Source organism: Chrysemys picta, chromosome 3 (genome assembly GCF_011386835.1).
Source record: "Chrysemys picta bellii isolate R12L10 chromosome 3, ASM1138683v2, whole genome shotgun sequence".
NCBI classification, from domain to species: Eukaryota; Metazoa; Chordata; order Testudines; family Emydidae; genus Chrysemys; species Chrysemys picta.
The window spans coordinates 131,018,076-131,037,100 of NC_088793.1; the positions used below are offsets into that span (position 1 = coordinate 131,018,076).

A 19,025-nucleotide genomic window follows, 5' to 3' on the forward strand; every position below is an offset into this window, starting at 1 on the left:
CCTTGCATTTTGGGCCCTGATCATTGGAAGCAGTAGGTGCTGTGGGAGAACAATGGAAAAAGTTGAGGCTTGCCACAACCTATTGTATAAAAGATTTACCTGGAGAATTACATATGTAATTTCAGACATTGGGCTTTGTCTGTGTTCGTCTTTTTTCCCTAAAAATTCCCACTGTTGTTATCACCAGTGCAGCTCCACAATGGTAGCAACGGTGTAAATGCTATTGTAGGTAAGATGCTGGCAGCTGCCGTTTTTTAACCTTGATGCTGTCCAGACTTGCTTTGAGCAGAGGTAAACAACATGGTGGTTTATCATTCTAGTGGCCACTAGAGCCTTTGCTGCACTAGCGCTGCCTCTGTTGCTGCACAAAGAATAGCAACGTTGGAACTTTCAGGGGGGAGAAGGCTTGTATGTGTAGACTCGGCATAAGCTTTTAGATTCCTTTGCATCATGGAATCCTGTTTTCTAGAAGTGTACTAATGGTGGTTTGCCATACTGTGTCTGTACTTCCCTTCCCCTCTCTGTCTTAACTATTCAGTACAGAGCCCAGTTTCAGAATTCTAACCATCTTTAAACATTTGTTCATAACCAAACTACAGTAAAAGCTTTTTTTATCCGTCCTGTTGGGGGAATAGAGGGGTACTGGTAAGTGAAAAATTTTGGTTAACTGAGAGGGAGTTTGGGTGTGGGAGCGGTCTTGGGACAGGGGATTGGTGCGTGAGAAGGATTTTGGGGTTCTGGATCCAGGGGGTGCTCACCTTGGGCAGCTCCCTACAAGCGGTGACCTGTCCCTGCTGTTCCGAGGTGGAGGCGCGACTGCCCCTGCCCCGCCCCAAGCGCTGGCTCTGCAGCTCCCATTGGCCAGGAACCGCGGCCATTGGGAGCTGCGGGGTTGGCGCCTGTGGGCAGAGGCTGTGTGCAGAGCTGCCTACCTGTGCCTCTGCCTAAAACAGAAGGGACAGGTCACCACTTGTGGGGAGCTGCCTGAGGTGAGCACTCCCTGGATCCGGCAGCCCAAAACCCCTCTCGCGCCCCTGCCCCAAGCCCTCTCCTGCACCCAAACCCCCTCCCTGAGCCCACACCCCAACCACCAGCCCCGCACCCCTTCCCACACTCTGACCCTCTCATGGCCATTCCTCCGCCTAGAAGCAGCAGGGACATATCGCCGCTTCCGGGGAGCCACGCGGAGCCAGGTAGGGAGCCTGCCAGCCCTGCATCAACCAGACTATAAACCAGACATTCTATGAAGATTAGAAATGCCAATTTATAGAGGTTTTTGGTTGGTAGAGGGCTGGATAACACAGCTTTTACTGTATCCGCTAAATCCACAAAATAGTAATTTAAAAAGAGATGTCATAAACCTATAATACTGTGTACATTGTCCGGGCTTTTTAAGTATAATAGATGAATTGGCCTTTAAATGCTGTATATAAAATCTAATGTAACGATAGTTGTGGATCAGATACTGTAGAGGGTTCCTTAGTGGCATATTTCATAAATACTGCCTAAAAACATTTATAAAGAAGATCCTTGTGCTATGTTAATCTAATGTATTGCAAAATGCTGTGGATTTTGTGTATGGGAGAGAAGTCTTCTGCAGATTTTTCTAGCTATTTTCCATATTTATTTTGAGCCTTGTCATGAGCTTCCTCATTACTTCTGCTTTAGTCATAGTTAAAGCTACAGCCTGAAATAAGCAGCATGCTATTCAGACTGGGTTTGAATGGTTGATTATCTTAAGGGCAATTCTTTTTTGAATCTGCAATGGAGATCAAAGGTACCTACTTACACTAGATCAGAAAGATTCATTTTAAATTTGGCTCATTCCAAAATATTTAATTTTGACTGCACTAATTAAACATAGGGTGGTTAGTAGAAGATAAAGTATGTAATTGAACTTTTTTTGATGTTCTAACAGCTGTCACTTCGTAATTTTATTTGTATTTTGTGTTCACAGTGATCCCAATGGGGAGGAAATACTAAATGAATCTGAGGCCAAATTAGAAGCCGTCAGACAGAAAATTAAGCAAGTAGCACAAGAACTGATAGGAGAAGACATGTATCAGTTCCACAGAGCCATCTCTCCAGGTAAGTCTACATTCAAATAGGATGGGCGCACACATAGGTGCAGCTCCATTACTTCAGCAGTAATGCATTTGCTTACACCAGGGCTGAATTTGGCTCACCCTTTGCACTTTAAAACATAGATTGTGATTTTCCTCCTTTTGAAGATTAAAAAACATGCTCTTGGTTATATTTCATAACACTCAAATATGTAAACACATTGTATAGATATGAATATCAAGCACAAACTGTACTGTGTGCAACCATTCTAACTCCCCTCCTCCCCAATCTGTTTCAATTTCTCTGTGTAAATGACAGTCTTTTTATAAACAGTTTCAAAGGTCATCTTAACATTTCAGCTACACTGATGGAAGCAATATGTTGAGTTTCCCCACAGTATTTTTATATCCTCTCACATGCAAAACAACTGTATTTAGGCACTGTGTGTGGCACTCTCCGGCTGTAAGCATCACTTGGTCTTTAGTAGATGCATCAGTACTGTTCCATTCCTGGGTTTCCAGTCAGTGCACTCAGTCTCTTTCTTTTCTGTTGTTCAGAGTGTCTGGCTCCTCCCTAGACTCAATTTCTCAAATATATGTACCTTTTCTCAGGTGCTCTGCAGGCCTGCGGCCAATATGGAAGCACCTCACCACCAATCCAACCATCCTACATTTTTCCAACTGCATTTGGAACCTTTGGAATTCAGTGTCCTGCTGGCCTTCTAAAGAGGCCATTACCTCAAAGACTTTCTTTACCCCTGCCCCACCCCCCCCGCCCCCCCACCCCCCCCAAAAAAGAAACTATTCCTGCTGTTTCAACCTGTCTATGGTTCGGCAAAAAACTGTGGACCCCCCATTTTTCATTTGGGTGCTTGTATTGGTACTCTTACTTGAAAGTGTTTTTTTGAGTACCTAAGTTCCAGTTTGCTCAACTAAATCAGCAGTTCTCAAACTTCAGCAACCCGAGGACTCCCATTTTGATTTAAAAGTTTTCAGGGACCCCCAAGCCTCCCCGCTCAGCCCTAGGCCCCGCTCACACTCTACCCCTTCCCCCAAGGCCCCACTTCACCTCTTCCTGCCCCCTGCTCACTCCATCCCCCCCCTTCCTCTGTCGCTTGTTCTCCCCCACCCTCACTCACTTTCACCAGGCTGGGGCAGGAGTTGGGGTGCAGGAAGGGGTGCGGGCTCCGGGAGGGAGTTTGGGTGCAGGAGGGGCTGAGGGGTGTGAGAAAGGGTGAGGGGTGTGGGCAGCGCTTACCTCGGGCAGCTCCCAAAAGCAATCAGCACATCTCTCTGGCAGTGGCTCCTAGGTGGGGGGGGGGGGGGCAGGGGGTCTCTGCCCACTGCCCCTGCCTGCAGGCACCACCCCACAGCTCCCATTAGCCGCAATTCCCAGCCAATGGGAGCTGCAGAGTTGGTGCTTGGGGCGGGGGCAGCACGCAGAGACCCCCTGACACTTCCCCCACCCCTCTCCGGGCTGCGGGGATGTGCCGGCCGCTTCCGGGAGTGGTGCAGAGCCAGGGCAGGCAGGGAGCCTGATCAGCGGGGCCCGCAGACCACAGTTTGAGAAACACTAGTCTAAATCTATAATTGGGTATTCTAATTTAGGGACCGGGTATCTACGTTTGTAAATTAGGCTCAGATTCTGCAGTTGGGGGTTACGTTGTGTTTTTTACTAAATCTATTGGGGATCATTGCACAAGTTAGAGTCCCTGACTACACCATTTTATATAACATGGGTAAACATGTTAATTGTGGCCTTGCCCAGCATCACACTCAACCGGCTCTGATGTTTCTCCCAATTTCTAGGGCTAAAAAAACATTTCTCATTGTCATTAACATTTCCAGATATGTGCATTAGAAGAAATAACAGGCAGAAGTGGTAGAGAGAGAAGGAGAAATTTGCTGAGATTTATTTAAAAAAATAAAAAATCTGAGATACTAACTACCAGTGTATTTGCACAACCTGAATGTTACTAACATCAGCTGCAATGCCTATTTTATTGCATCTCACAAGAAAAATCAGCCATTATACTTCTGTCTCCAGGCCCCTTGCTTGACAAGCTTTTTTTAAAGAAAATCTTGAGTAATTAATCAATACGTCAGGGTTCCTGTTGTCATTCCTTACTCAGGCAAAACTCATCTTGACATCAATGAGAATTTAGTTTGAGTAATGAGTGTTGAAAAGGTGCCCCTGAATGGCTATAGTAGTTAGCAAACAAAAATCCCTAAAGTTATGGTTGTTATATTATTCCCCCAGTTTACAAAATTATCTATAAGGGATGTAACTTGCAGCATCCAAGTTAGGGCTGTGGATGCATACTTATTCATGAATTTACAGCTCATTTGTCAATGTAATTCCAAACTATGGTTACACTTAAAATTCGTCCTTAACTTGGATCATCTGCACTGCGACAGCCAGACATCAGCAGTACACCATATTGCAGTCTTTCACTGAGTCAGGACTGTCACTGTTTCTTTACCAGTTATATATTTGTTTTAGTCCAATTAAAAAGTGAACGTGACTTTTAGTAGAAACTACGCATTGTGTATGTTTGTGTATCTTCATGCCACTTGTAGTTTAGTGTTCTGTGGAGCCAGAGACGATTAATTAGTGTTAAGAAAGTTTATAAATTGCTCTGTAGTGTTGCAGAGTAAATGCTCAAAGAAATTGTGAACAGTGTGAGTTGACTGTATTGTGAATATTTTTGTTTTTATTTGAAATCTTTATTTGGCTATGTAAGTTGCCTTTGCGTTAAGGTAGTGCTTAATTCATCAGTGAATCTTTAAATGCAGTTCTCAGGGGGTTATGACCTGGTATCAAGTATGAACAGAACAGTTTGAGGCCTGATAGAAACACAAACTTTGCCAGTAGAACCTATGAAACTCTTAGACTCCCTTTTGGCTCACATTCCAAGCCTTGTTATAATCCCGCATAGCTGGTGGTGTGCACAGCATTTATAGGTTCTGCTCCATACTGCTGTCAGTATACATTCTAGGTGTAAAAGGACTGAGAAATTTCACTGAGCTCAGAATACTGGAAACCCCATAGCAGAGGCTCAGAAAGCAAGTGAGAAAACCTGACACCCTCTGGGTCTGGGAGAATGCTCTGGGGGGAGGGAGGGAAGTGAATTGGTGTAGTTCATTTTAAAGAGACATCATCGCCAACTTGAAAAATCACATTTTTGTATTAAATGTCTGTAAACTTGCTATAATTACAAGTAGCACCTAAAGTCACTGTAACTGAAAGACAGGAATGAAAGTGGCAATTGACTATTGATTATTGTGCTTTAAATAATGTCATTCCAGTGACAGCACCCATGATAAAGCAACAGAGGGTCCTGTGGCACCTTTGAGACTAACAGAAGTATTGGGAGCATAAGCTTTCGTGAGTAAGAACCTCACTTCTTCAGATGCAAGACTTGCATCTGAAGAAGTGAGGTTCTTACCCACGAAAGCTTATGCTCCCAATACTTCTGTTAGTCTCAAAGGTGCCACAGGACCCTCTGTTGCTTTTTACAGATTCAGACTAACACAGCTACCCCTCTGATACTTGACACCCATGATAGTTTAATATTAAGATGTAATGGCAGGGGGCCAAGTGCTTTCTGTTCTGGATATATCAAAGGGGTTCTGGGCTATCCCTTTTCATCCTGAGTGTTGGTATAAATTTGCGTTCATGTTCCAGGGAGAACAGTTTATTGGATGAGGGTTCCTGAAGGGTACCATAATGCCAGAGTATTTTTCATGCACATGTGACAGAAGTGTTGGACAAGGTATAGTGGAATGGAAATGTCACTGAATATGTAGATGATCTATTAATACATATGCAGAATTTTAAACACCACCTAGTAGTCTTGGATGAGGTGTTGATGGTATCAGGCAGGGCTAAAGATTAATGAAAGAAATGCCCAGCTAGCACAGAATTCTGTAAATTTGTAAAGTATCATCTTTGATGCCAGGGGTATAAATCCAGTGGAGAGTGAAGCTGCCTAACTGATGTTACCTGTCTAAGATATTAAGGTACAAGCTAGTGGTGGGGCATCAGCTGTGGCATACGGTCTGATGTATGAAGGAGAAACACTGATGTATGAAGGATTCTCCTTCCTGAAGAATGTGGATGGGATCTTGTTTATTTAGAAGGTGGTATATGAGAGAATGAGAGACAAAATCAAGAATCAGGACAGATGTGGTTTGTCGATAGATCCTCTTATTTTTAAAAGGGAAACCTAAAATGGGATTTGCCTTAATAGACCCATAATCAGAAAGCAAAATTCAATATGCTGTATGTGGTACTCAATCTGCACGATATGCATAGTTAGCAATGTTTGCCTTAGGATTGGAAGAAACCCCAATTATACAGAAAGTCATTTTATTCACTCCCAGATTGGGTCTGTCAAGCCCTGGTAACCTGGCTTCATCGCTGGGAGACCCAGGACATGACCTCCACCAATGGGAAACCTCTAAAACATAACCTCATTATTGCAGTATATCATCCACTTAGCCAAGCAAAGGGAAAATAAGCAAAGAAAATCAAGGTAAGAGCTCACAAGAAAGGTAATGGAGCAGCTTATTGGACTAGCACGGCTAACTAATTAGCTAAGTAGGCAGCATGGAGAAACCGTTTTGGGGGAAAACCTAAAGAAGAGGGCCAGGTACAGGCAGTTAACCCCAAGGTGGAGCTTACAGATCATGGCCTGGTATAGTTACAAGAAACCAGTGAGGAAGTAAAACAGATTAAAGAGGCTATCTTGAGGGTAGGAAAGTTTAATAAAACAGAAGTGGAAGTGACTAAAGAAGTCTTAATCTTGATGAAAACTGGAGAAAATTGGGAATGGGTAATACCTGAATTACGTAGGATTGATTTTATGGTACTGGTTCACAATAAAGGAGGACATCAGGGAATCAATAAAACTAAGGAACTTATCAGGTGAGATGGTGGTTAAATCAAGGCCGGAATGTAGAGCAGTATGTTAACTGTTTTCTTTGTGCAGCAGTGAATGCAGATAGAAGGGTAAAGAACTCCTGATTATCTTAAAGGCCATCGGGGCCACCACCTGTGATTCACATGGACTCTCACCTAATGACATGATTATAGGGTGAGCAGTGAGATTAACAAAAATCTGCTGTAGTCCAGTTTCTTATGAGCTTCAGCCCCTGGTTCTAACAGATAAGTGGGTTGAAAATCTAGCGAAGACCATGGTGTCAGTTCATCAAACTGTAGCATTCAGTCTGGGGGATACTAAGAAGAGAATGGATAAATATTTTAATAGAACTCAGCAGACAATGGAGTAGCAAGTAGAAGATTCAGTAGCAGTAAAAAGAGGAGATCATTCTATTACTGTAGGCTGGGAAGAGCCATATCACATCATAAAGCTAGTCCAACAGTTTATCTAATATATCTAGGTAAGGGGAAGAATTCTGAACAGTGGTTCCACAGTAGTCTATTTAAAACATTTGTTGGGAAATAACTAACTTATTTTCTAGAAAGGCAAGTGGTTTTAGTAGCTTTAGCCTAGGTGTGATCCTTACACTGATGTGGAACATCCCAAGCCCTTGGATCAAGAACCCAAACTCATTGGCTTGGATGTGGAGACAAACTGCAGTGATAGGAGATGGAAGCAAAATGTCGGTCCAGTCCCAGCTAGCTTTCCCAAGGGGCTAAAACATTAGTTTTGGCTGTTAGGTGTTTTTAAGAAATGCAAAGGATGGAGCTTTAGTAGAAGAACATGAACATTGGTTTGGGTGGTTGTGGAATAGGATCATAGTGAATGCTTCTGAAAGTCTTCCATAATGCCACCTAGTGGATGGGCAGCTGCCTGGAAAGGGTGATTGAACTTCATAGTAGGTGAAGATGTAGCAGGAAATTATACATGTTGTTGGTTTTTTACAGGTAGGAAAATAGCCTATTGTAGAGGACCTGTTATACTGATACTAAAAGTTCCAAGGGTTACTACTCTGAGCACCGTAATCACCAGTGCCAAGTAATGGTGAGGAGCAGGTGCTGAGAGGATGATGTGTTAAGATAATAGAAGCACAACCTCTACACAGTTTAAAGCCAGTGGCCAGCAAACTGTACTAACCAACTTTCAATGGTAAATCTATACATGGAAAATTCCCCAATGGAATTTGACTATCATGTATACATATTCAAATTGTTCCCAATTTATAGCCACTCAGCAAGATCTGTTCCAGGATGGTCAAATCAAATCCTGGGACCAGTAGAATGACATGATCCACACAGAAGGGCTAGAGATGTAGGAACAGTTTTAGGAGGAATAGGCCCAGGAGTAGATGTATTGAATACTATGAATTTAGAAGTAATTAGGAATAAATTGATTAGCATCACTAAGGATGTGGGACAAGCCCTGTCGAATCAATCAGGAATAGACCAAGAATTTCAAATATTACACCATCAGGTGTTAGAAACAATGGGACCATTGACAAATCTAATTATGGGTAAGTTACAATCACTGGTAGATGTTCAGAGGGGTTTTAATGAAGATGAATCTTGAGATCTAGCATGCTGGGAAGGAGAATACTTGTGCAGGAAATAATTAAGGAAGTCACAATATCAGTAAAGCTGGGCGCATTACCTGCAGTGTTAAGTAATTGGATGCAGGGTCAGGTTTCCAATTATGCTTGGTAACATCAAGCATGGTGATCAATTTTAACACGTGGGTGTGTGTGCACCCATTGTCGTGCCTGCCTTGATCCTGCATAACAGTACTGTATCCAGTAGTCAGTGTGGGAAAATTGAGTAAGTTAATCCTGCACTCCACATAAAGGCCTCAGTGGTTATTTTATAACAACTCAGGCCAATGGCAACCAGTGGCTTTATCCTTACACCAGCAGCCACTGACCCAAGAATATTGGATTCATTAGGAAGTGTGCGGTAGAGGGAATATGGCCAGATGGAACTAACATCTTTTACCTTGGAGAAGGGAATGTGTTTTCATTCTCTTGTAGGTATAGTGACTTTGGATGGAGAAGAGTGCCTGATAGATCCAGGTATTGTGTTAATACCATTGAAGCTGATTCCAGTATCACCACCCTTCGGGTAGATGACATCTACTTTTGAGTACCTACCATCATGTATGAGAATGAAAAAGTGGACTTAAAATTGAATATCCACTTACAGCTGATCGATTTGCCATCATCTACTAGACAGTTGCAGCAACTGCTGGACTTTTCTGAAATTGCGAGACAGTCTTCTTAGGAAAAGAGAGAAAAAAAGTTGCAAATTAAAGTAACTCATGAGGTCGGACGGTTGAAAGCTGTTGCACAGATAATTGAAAAGGAAGGACAAGTTAGCTGGTGGAAAATTTTCTTAGGATGGTTACCCACTGGAATGGGAATGCTAAATTTCATGTTACATTCAATTGTACTGTTTGGTTCATAAGTTTTAGTTATGATTGGAATGATAATGCTTGGTTGCTGGATATGATGTATGTACGTAAAATATCATGTTTAAGGGAAGAGGTAGCCATGAGGCAAGCACTCCCCTCTAGAGATTGAACTATGATGGGCACCATGTCTTTGATGGTCCCTCACAAGCATGCCACCTGGCAGTGATGCCGGATGGCATGGCTTCATAGATTTCTGATTCAGAGAGGTGACATTTGACTTAGTCCTGGACATCAAGGTGGGGAGTGTAGCAGGAGCAGAAAGAATTCTCTTTTGTCCCCTTCTCTGGAACACCTTGGGTGAAACCGACCTTGCTGCTTGCAGAGCTGAGTATTAACTTTGAGAACATGTGACTTGCTCTGCCATGCTGATTGTTGAATTGAGTGTTAACAGTGTGTTTACCTACTCTGCCACATTCATTATAGAACTGAATGTTCTTGATTGTAGTTTTTCTTTTCTTTACTTTCTCTCAAGTGGTCAGGAAAGGATTAACAAATATTTTAGAAGTTGCTCTAGTTGATTGTTGCTAGTTTGAATGTAACATTAAAGCTTGGCGCTGGGGAGGAAACCTCTCACTGCAGCTGTCATAGGAAAGTTATAAATAAGTAAGGGGGGAGCTGAGTGAGGTTGAGGAAGAAAGGTCCAGACGATGAATCCATTTCAGCACACTGAGCTCCCCAGTCATTGTAAGGTGAGACTTGCATTGATTGTCATGGATAGGTAGCTTATAGTAAAGGAAATGACTGTATGATTGCCCCTTGCTGTTATATAAAGTTTTGAAAAAAGACTCAGGCCATGTCTACACTTACAAGCTTACAGCAGCCGCTGTAAGAGTGCTTGTGTAGCTGTATTATGCTGACAGGAGAGCTCTCTCATCAACATCATAAAACCAGCTCAACGAGTGGTGGTAGCTATGTCAGTGGGAGAGCGTCTCCCACCAACATAGCGCTGTGCACACCAGCGCTTATGCTGGCAAAACTTACGTCACTCAGATTGTTTTTTTCACACCCCTGAATGACAAAAGTTTTGCCGACATAAGTGCTAGTGTAGACATGGCCCTAGACTTTATGTAGTCAGCCTATGCATGACCACAGGTTAAACTCTGGGTGAGTTGGTAATACCCCTCTTACCACCTTGTTCACAGGGACTTCCACTCTCCATTCAGGAGTAGGGGTGGCAAAGAGAAAAAGTATTGGCTCATGGACCGATGGAAATGTGGTGAGTTTCTATGGATGATAGTGCTGATGTTGGTATCTAAGGGAATGGCATACTGTCAGGAATATGCAGGAAATCAGGAGGTGAATGAAGTGTGGTTAAGCAACAATACTATTGGGATAGAAGAGACCAGTTTTCCCTCCTAAAATTTATCATGAATAACCATAATTGTAAAGAAGAGTCATAAAGAAAAATCAGTGACAAAGGTACAAGCCTTATTATTGGGTTGCATTTCTAAGTCTATCATTATGACAAAAAGGTTGGATAGTTTATTTTAAAAAAACTAGAGGCTAGATTAATTACAGTGGAGCTTGTAAACTTGCTAGATGTTTCATGAAAGTTATAATATCCAGGAAGCCTTTACATACCTCCTAGAGTTTTAACCTTGACCTTTTAATAACTTTAAAATTTTCCACTACAAGTTAGTATTTAAAAAAAAAGCTCTTTGCACTTGTTGTTGTTGAGGACTAGTACAAAAAACACAAGCAAAGTTTTTGGACCAAAACATTTTTCAATTAAGCATGAATTGACAAAAGAATTTTTAAAAAAGACAGTGTCCCATATCTCAAAAACAGCTTGTCCAATTAACCTCACACTTCCTAAAAATATTCTCCTCTGGCTAGAAATCAAACATGAGACATCCTCTTGCTCCCCACCCGACTTCTCCCAGAAAGAATAAGGAGGGGTCATAACTGGATTTGTAATGGAAACCATCTTAACCACTTTAATTATAGAGTCATGACTCTAGCTGCATAATAAAGCTGGCTGATATGTATTTTATTTGGTATAATAACTGTTAGTCTATAAATAGAACAGTGCTAGATGCTTGGGAATATTATTTGCCACTTTAATTGTTAAATGTTTTTTTTGGGATTACTCCAAACAGTTGTTCTTTTGACTTGAAGATAAAACAATTCTGGCAGAGCACTAAAGGAGTTCCATGCTTTCCCTCATTAAGAATAGTGCTAACGGCACGCAGGATGTTTCCCTAAAGGATACTTGTATGAGCTCAAACACTGAGTATAGCACTAATAATTGAACAACAAAAACTAATGCCTGTTTTCTACACTTCTCTTAACAGTACAGATTATCCCAAGGGATGATTAAACAAGCAAACAGAGATACTGAAATAACGAGTCCTTTTTTTAATGTACAACTCTTAATTTGTTATGTTGTGAATGTTCCGCTTTGTTGATATTTTGAAAATGTTAACATTTGGAATATAGAATTCCTGCCCCTTCCCTCAATTTGTAATATATACCAAATATATCCTGTGAGGAAATGTGTAAAGTTTCTTTAAAATTTTATCAGGAAGTCAGTCAGGAGAAGGACTGGGAAAGATTCTAGCCATAAGCTCTATAGTGAACCAGAGAAGTTAGCTTTTCATGATGACTGTTTTGCCTATTCTAATAAATTAATACTGTTACACGGTCAGTAATGTACATCAAATGCACACGCCAAACTTAAGCACCCAAAAACGCCTGCTTTATAAATAATAAATTATATTTGTGGAAATATTTCAAAGTATATTCTGAGACTAGTTTGCATAAATGTAATAATTCCATGATGCTAAAAAGATGAGAAGCATTTAACAAGCTTTACCTCCTTAGGCAACTGAAAGCAAATATTGAGGTAAATTAGGGTAGCCATGCATTTGATAGACATTCGTACTGCATGTAGTTAGGACTTGTGGGTGGTGGAGGAGCAAATGCAGTATTTCGTAAGGACCCAATTCTAGATATTTGTCTAAACATTAACCAGTTGGGGCCTGATTCTGATCTCTGATACATCCATGAAAGTCAAGGGACTTGTAAGATCTACAGGACAGGGATGGTCTCTTCTGCAGGATGCCTAGAACAGAGGGCCCCTAATATGTTTGGAACCTCTCTGCCCTACTGTAATACAAATTAATAATAATGAGTGTAGGTAGGGCCTTGTCTAGCTGAGCTTTTCCATTGCATTATGGCTGGTGTGCCTTTACTGGTAATAGCAGTGGTAGGAACTCTTGCAAAGGAGATCATGAGTTACCATCAGTGTTTTACCACCATGTCTACACTTTCTCTCAATAGGATTAGATGACATTGTTATAAAAAAGTCAGCATCTTGTCTTGACTGGCGCTCCCGTGGTTGCTGTGCGTGGTGGAGCTGCAGTGATGGGTGCAGCCGTGGAATTACTTATAAAAAATCTCAGTGTTGACACAGCCTAAGAACACAGAATTTCTCCTCTCTAGGCACTGCCTATACTAGAAAAAGAAGTACATTGTGACATTTAGTTGTGGCCAAACACAGGGAGCTCATATGAGTTCTGTCCCTTCTCTGCTGTGGTTCCTGACCATAGTGCAGCAGCTAACCCAGGGGTCAGCAACCTTTCAGAAGTGCTGTGCCGAGTCTTCATGTATTCACTCTCATTTAAGGTTTTGCGTGCCAGTAATACATTTTAACATTTATAGAAGGTCTCTTTCTATAAATCTATAATATTTAACTAAAGTGTTGTTGTATGTAAAGTAAATAAGGTCTTTAAAATGTTTAAGAAGCTTCATTAAAAATTAAATTAAAATGCAGAGCCCCCCCAGCCTGGTGGCCAGGAGCCGGGCAGTGTGAGTGCCACTGAAAATCAGCTCGCATGCTGCCTTCGGCACCCGTGCCATTGGTTGCCTACCCCTGAGCTAACCAGTCACTTTGTCGCTACTGCTCAGTATGACCACTAGAGGGATTGGTGAGGCTGGCTCAGGGCACACCTCCATGGAATAAAGGAGTCTGTGCACCTCCTTAGTTTTGGCCTCAGATTTTTAGGTAGTGTAAGATTTGTCATAGAACAGTGAATGTGACATCACATCTGATATCCCATCCTCAGCATAGGCCTAGTGAATACTTTCACCCCCATCTGCCATGCTACGATGTACTTGACCAGTTGTGCAATGCTGTAGAAAGGGGGAAATTCCTTCTTCACTCCTGTATTGATCAGCTAATGCCCAATGGGATTTGATTACTCCTATTAGCATATCACAAGTGGGTAAGCTTAGCATTTGATTACCCCCCAGCTCAGGAAACCTTAACACTTGTTTACCACAATTTTTATTGGTCATAGTTTTCCAGTCCCCTTTAAAAATTCATCTAGAATATTTGACTTGTTGAATTCAACAGAATGACTAAATTGTGTCACAAAAGTCAATGCAAGTGAATAGAATTGATCATGGAACATCTATCAGAGATGCTTCAAGTAGGAGCAAAACACAGGTACAAGGCCACAGGTATATAAAATTGTCACTAAGTATGAGCTTTTGTTAGTTGCCTCTTTTATCTTTGAAATTTTGTCTTTAAATTAGCTGTAAGACCAGTGCTGTCTTCATTTCTTTAGTTCAACCTTGCAGTGTGTATGAAAGCCTGTAAGCAGAGCAGAATTGTGACTCAGTTATACAATAGTGGAAAGGATGTTATAGAGACTGTTAAAAACTCAATAGATTTTTCACCTGGTTATTTCAATGCTGAATTTATACCTTGTACTTTAGTTAACAACAAACATGGCTGCATCATTGTGTCTTCATATAGTTGGGGAGAAAAATTAGAGCCTTCACTCAAGGTGCCATTCTATTTTGGTAACTTTTAAATAAAGGTTTTTGGATAAAATAAGCAAATATATAAACAAAATGCCAACAAAGTACTAGAACATGCAGATATGAGCATTTTAGTACCTCAAATAAACTACTGCAGCATATACAGCAGAATCTATCCTTAAAAAAAAAGAGGGTGGGTTGGGGAAGAGAAGTGGGAGGAAGGGAACACAGAGGAATTATAATTCTTGATGGTGAGAAAGCATTATGTTAACTAGCAGAGCACCCCTCAGGAGCATACCATAATCACACTCAACATATTTGGGTCTTGTCTATGTGAGACATTTTCAGTGGTTTAACTAATTATATGATATTACACCAGTATACTTAAACCAGTGCAAAAGGCTCTGTTGATATGCTTATTTCAGTTTAGTTTGTCACTTAAGAATCTGTTTAAATGGAGATAAACATTTCTTAAACTTCATTAAGATTGTTTATGCAGGTTTGCGCTGGTTTAACTAAATCGGTTCAAAAGCTGATTTGAGTAAATCTAGATGGAGCAGCTTGCCTATGTAGACATGGCATAAGTTGTATTCTCTCCTAAAAGTTGTTTCAAGACTCCAAAAGCTGTATAACTCAAATTGGCGTACTGACTCAGTCTTTGAAGAGTTGCTACAGTGAATCAAAACAGTAGCAAATAAAATATTAAAGGCCTCTATGAAGATTTTGGTTTAATGCTCTGTTTGGACATGTTAGTTGTCTCCATTGTGCAAGGGTCAGTGTTTAGTATTACCAGAGCTCTTTTTTTAAAAGCTGTTCTCACAACAGGATATCCAAGTCACTGGTGTCTGAGGAAAGCTGGCTCTAGATTCAGCTTTTTTTCGGTAGGCAGTTATAAAATTAACCTTTGACTTCACTCCATCCCCAAATATGTAAACCTTAGGACACTCCCACAGCAAATAAGCAGCTGGTGGATAGTTTTACAGAACTTTAAGCTTTCGTATAATCAACTTCAGTTTCTAGCACTTATCACTGGAAACAGAACTTTGTTAATGTGAATCTAATAAAAGCTATTTTCCTGAGTCTGCAGAAAACCTGAATTGAAACAAAGCCTGAGAAGGGTGAACTGCCATATTAATCTTAATAGGGGGTCAACTCTGAAATCTAATGATCACATATAAACTAGGGCTGCTGATTAATCACAGTTAACTCATGCGATTAACTCAAAAATTAATCAGGATTAAAATTTTTTATCAAGATTAATTGGTTTTAAGCGCACTGTTAAACAATAGAATACCAATTGAAATTTATTAAATATTTTGGATATTTTCTCCATTTTATATGTCTTATTCTGTGTTGCAATTGAAATCAAAGTGTATATTTTTTATTATAAATCTTTGCACTGTAAAAATGATAACCAAAAGAGTGTTTTTCAGTTCCTCATATAAGTATTGTAGAGCAATCTCTGTCGTGAAAGTGCCACTTACAAATGTAGATTTTTTTTGTTACGTAACTGCACTCAAACAAAACAATGTAAAACTTCAGAGCCTATAAGTCCACTCAGTCCTACTTCAGTCAATTGCTAAGAGAAACAAGTTTGTTTACATTTACAGGAAATAATGCTGCCCTCTTCTTATTTACAATGTCACCAGAAAGTGAGAACAGGTATTTGCTTGACACTTGTGTAGCCGGCATTGCAAGGTATTTACATGCCAGATATGCTAGACATTCATATGCCCCTTCATGCTTTGGCCACCATTCCAGAGAAGATGTTGATGATGCTTGTTTAAAAAAAGTGTGTTAAATTTATGACTGAACTCCTTGGGGGAGAATTGTATGTCTCCTGCTCTGTTTTACTTGTATTCTGCCATATATTTCATGTTATAGCAGTCTTGGATGATGACCAAGCACATGTTGTTCATTTTAAGAACACTTTCACTGCAGATTTGACAAAATGCAAAGAAGGTACCAATGTGAGATTTCTAAAGATTAGCTACAGCACTCGACCCAAGGTTTAAGAATCTGAAGTGCCTTTCAAAATTTGAGAGGGATGAGGTGTGGATGCTTTCACAAGTCTTAAAAGAGCAACACTCTGATGCAAAAACTACAAAACCCAAACCACCAAAAAAAAAGATCAACCTTCTGCTGGTGGCATCTGACTCAGATAATGAAAATTAACATGCATCAGTCTGCACTGCTTTGGATTGTTATCAAGCAGAACCAGTCATCAGAATGGACGCATGTCCCCTGGAATGGTGGTTGAAGCATGAAGGGCCATAGGAATCTTTAGCACATCTGGCACATAAATATCTTGTGACGCTGGCTACAACAATGCCATGAGAATGCCTGTTCTCACTTTCAGGTGTAAACAAGAAGCGGGCAGCATTATCTCCCGCAATTGTAAACAAACTGGTTTGGCTGAACAAGAAGTAGGACTGAGTGGACTTGCAGGCTCTACAATTGTACATTGTTTTATTTTTGAATGCAGTTTTTTTGTACATAATTCTATCTTTGTAAGTTCAACTTTCATGATAAAGAGATTGCACTACAGTACTTGTATTAGGGGAATTGAAAAATATTTTTTTTACAGTGTAAATACTTGTAATCTGAGCATTGTACACTTTGTATTCTGTGTTGTAATTGAAATCAATATATTTGAAAATGTATAAAATATCAAAAATATTTAAATAAATGGTATTCTATTGTTTAACATTGCGATTAATCGAGATTAATTTTTTAATCATGCGATTAATTTTTGTAATCACTTGACAGCCCTAATTTAAACATTAACGCATTTGACTGTTTTAACTGCTGTTTGTGTTAGTAGAAACATTCAGTTAATTGTCTGATCTGGTTGGATATTCCAGTAGTTTTTTAATTTTGTCATCCTGGGGACAAGCTTACAAGAGAAATCCTCTGATTGACCCATATCAACCCATTAATTTGCCATTGCTTTATCAGTGTTTAATTTTGAAGATCAGGAAAGGCACCCCACTCTGCTGGTGGCGAACACTGGTGTATTCCAATTTTTTGAAAGGATGTTCCACAGGAGTCCAGTTACAGGTTTTAAATGATAGGGATGAGGGGGTAGCTTAGTGGCCTAAACATCAGATTAATCTTTCTAGACCAATACCTATACTGTCTGCAGGTTCAAATCCTAACAGACAAATTTCACATGACACTCACTCATTTACCCTTGAGCGATGCCCTGCCTTCCCCCTCCCATCCTGCAGCACTGCTGATAGCTCATTCCAGTTGAAGTGCAAGGAGTGAACAGGATTTCCCCTGCTGTTCTTTCTGTGGCCACTGTGTGGTGGCAGTAAGCCACAGTACAGCATTTCCTATTGCTGCATTCAGTGCCCTGCGTCCTGCTGCACAATGTAGGAGGGAATCAGCACTGTCTCGTTTAGCCATCGCCCAGCAGTGGCAGTATTAAGAGATTAAGAGTGGGGAGAAGAGGAAGACAATGAGAAAGAGAATGGAAGGAAGTGTGGGAAGAAAGAATGAAAACAAGACTGAGGGGGAATAGGAACAGACAATATGCAGGAAGAGAGAAAATAGACCCATTATTGCCAACCCTGAGCGCTCAAGAGTTATGAGGTACTGGCTGAAAGCATGAGATTATAAAAATGTTCTACATTCAAAATTTACACTTAAAGTTTAATTGGCTACGTTTTTTGGTCTCCTGTTTTTTAATCTTAAGGAGGTAGCCCCTAAGCCCCAATTTGGGTGCAATCATTTCAAGCTGAAATTTCAGTATGCATATGCAGAAATGTGAATCCCCACCACACCTCAACAGTCAGAGGGAGTTTCCATTTACCTACTCTGATCCCTCTGATTGGGCAGCTGCAATTCTGTCATTGTCCATCCCCTTCCCATAGCACTGGTCTGTCTCCTTCACAGCTCCTTCCCTTAATTTCCAATCTCTCTCCTCAGCCTCCTGGCCCCATCTTCCTTTCTGCTGCTCACAAATTCCTACTTCTTCTGTGTAATCCTCTGGCAATATTTTATGTAGTTGTAGTTTCCAGCTATACTAGTAATGTTGAGATGACTGTCTGTTTTAGGGGGCATGCCCTAGTTGCTCCAGCTTTAAGATGAAATGAACCTTGAAAGAAAATTAGCACCAACAGTAATGCAAACTGAAAATTTGGCTGTTTGTTTAGATTTCAATGGGGAGTGACAAGAAGTGTGCTGCTAAAATCTGTTGTTGGTTTTGGTCTCTGAATTGGGTCACTGTAAGAACTTGCTTGAAAATCTTTCTGCTGAATATTTCTACTGAATGTATTAGGACTGTGTGCAGAAGATCTGTCTGCTAGAAAAAAATTACTCAATCTTTCAGTTTTCAAAATACACCAGAACGTTAGCATAGCTCATTGCTGCCGTTTGTTGCATTTCTCAAGTAGGATAACTGATGGTGATGGAAGATTAAATGAACCATTGTTAACATACAGTAAATGTAATAAAACATGCCAAAACCTCTTCAGTTCTGGTACACTGTATTTGTAGAAAGTGCTACTAGAAATAATTATAGAGATCTTTAATTGGACTTCTCCATGTGGGTACAGGGAAAACAAAATAAATTACATAAAAGCAGCCTTATAAACTACTCTGTTACTGGCAGCACAATCCATAAATAATCCTATTTTGGAATAAATCCAAACAAGAGCAGAAGGGGAAAGGTATTGTTGGATGGAATAGTGAAATGGGATGGAATTTTTCACCTTGGGGATTATTTGCTGAGAGTAGCGGATGTCCTTCCATTAAGCTAAAACGTAATATATTTAAACAT

The 19,025-nt window shown here is 40.5% G+C and overlaps 1 protein-coding gene across 1 annotated transcript in view; it reads left to right on the forward strand.

Annotated features, from left to right (window-relative positions):
• Positions 1 to 19,025, forward strand: part of TSNAX (translin associated factor X) — a 39,778-nt gene that overhangs the window by 8,107 nt on the left and 12,646 nt on the right. The window contains exon 4 of the mRNA XM_005291220.5: positions 1,958 to 2,088. Coding sequence (XP_005291277.1) covers positions 1,958 to 2,088 — 131 coding nt within the window. The remainder of the gene's footprint in view (positions 1 to 1,957; positions 2,089 to 19,025) is intronic.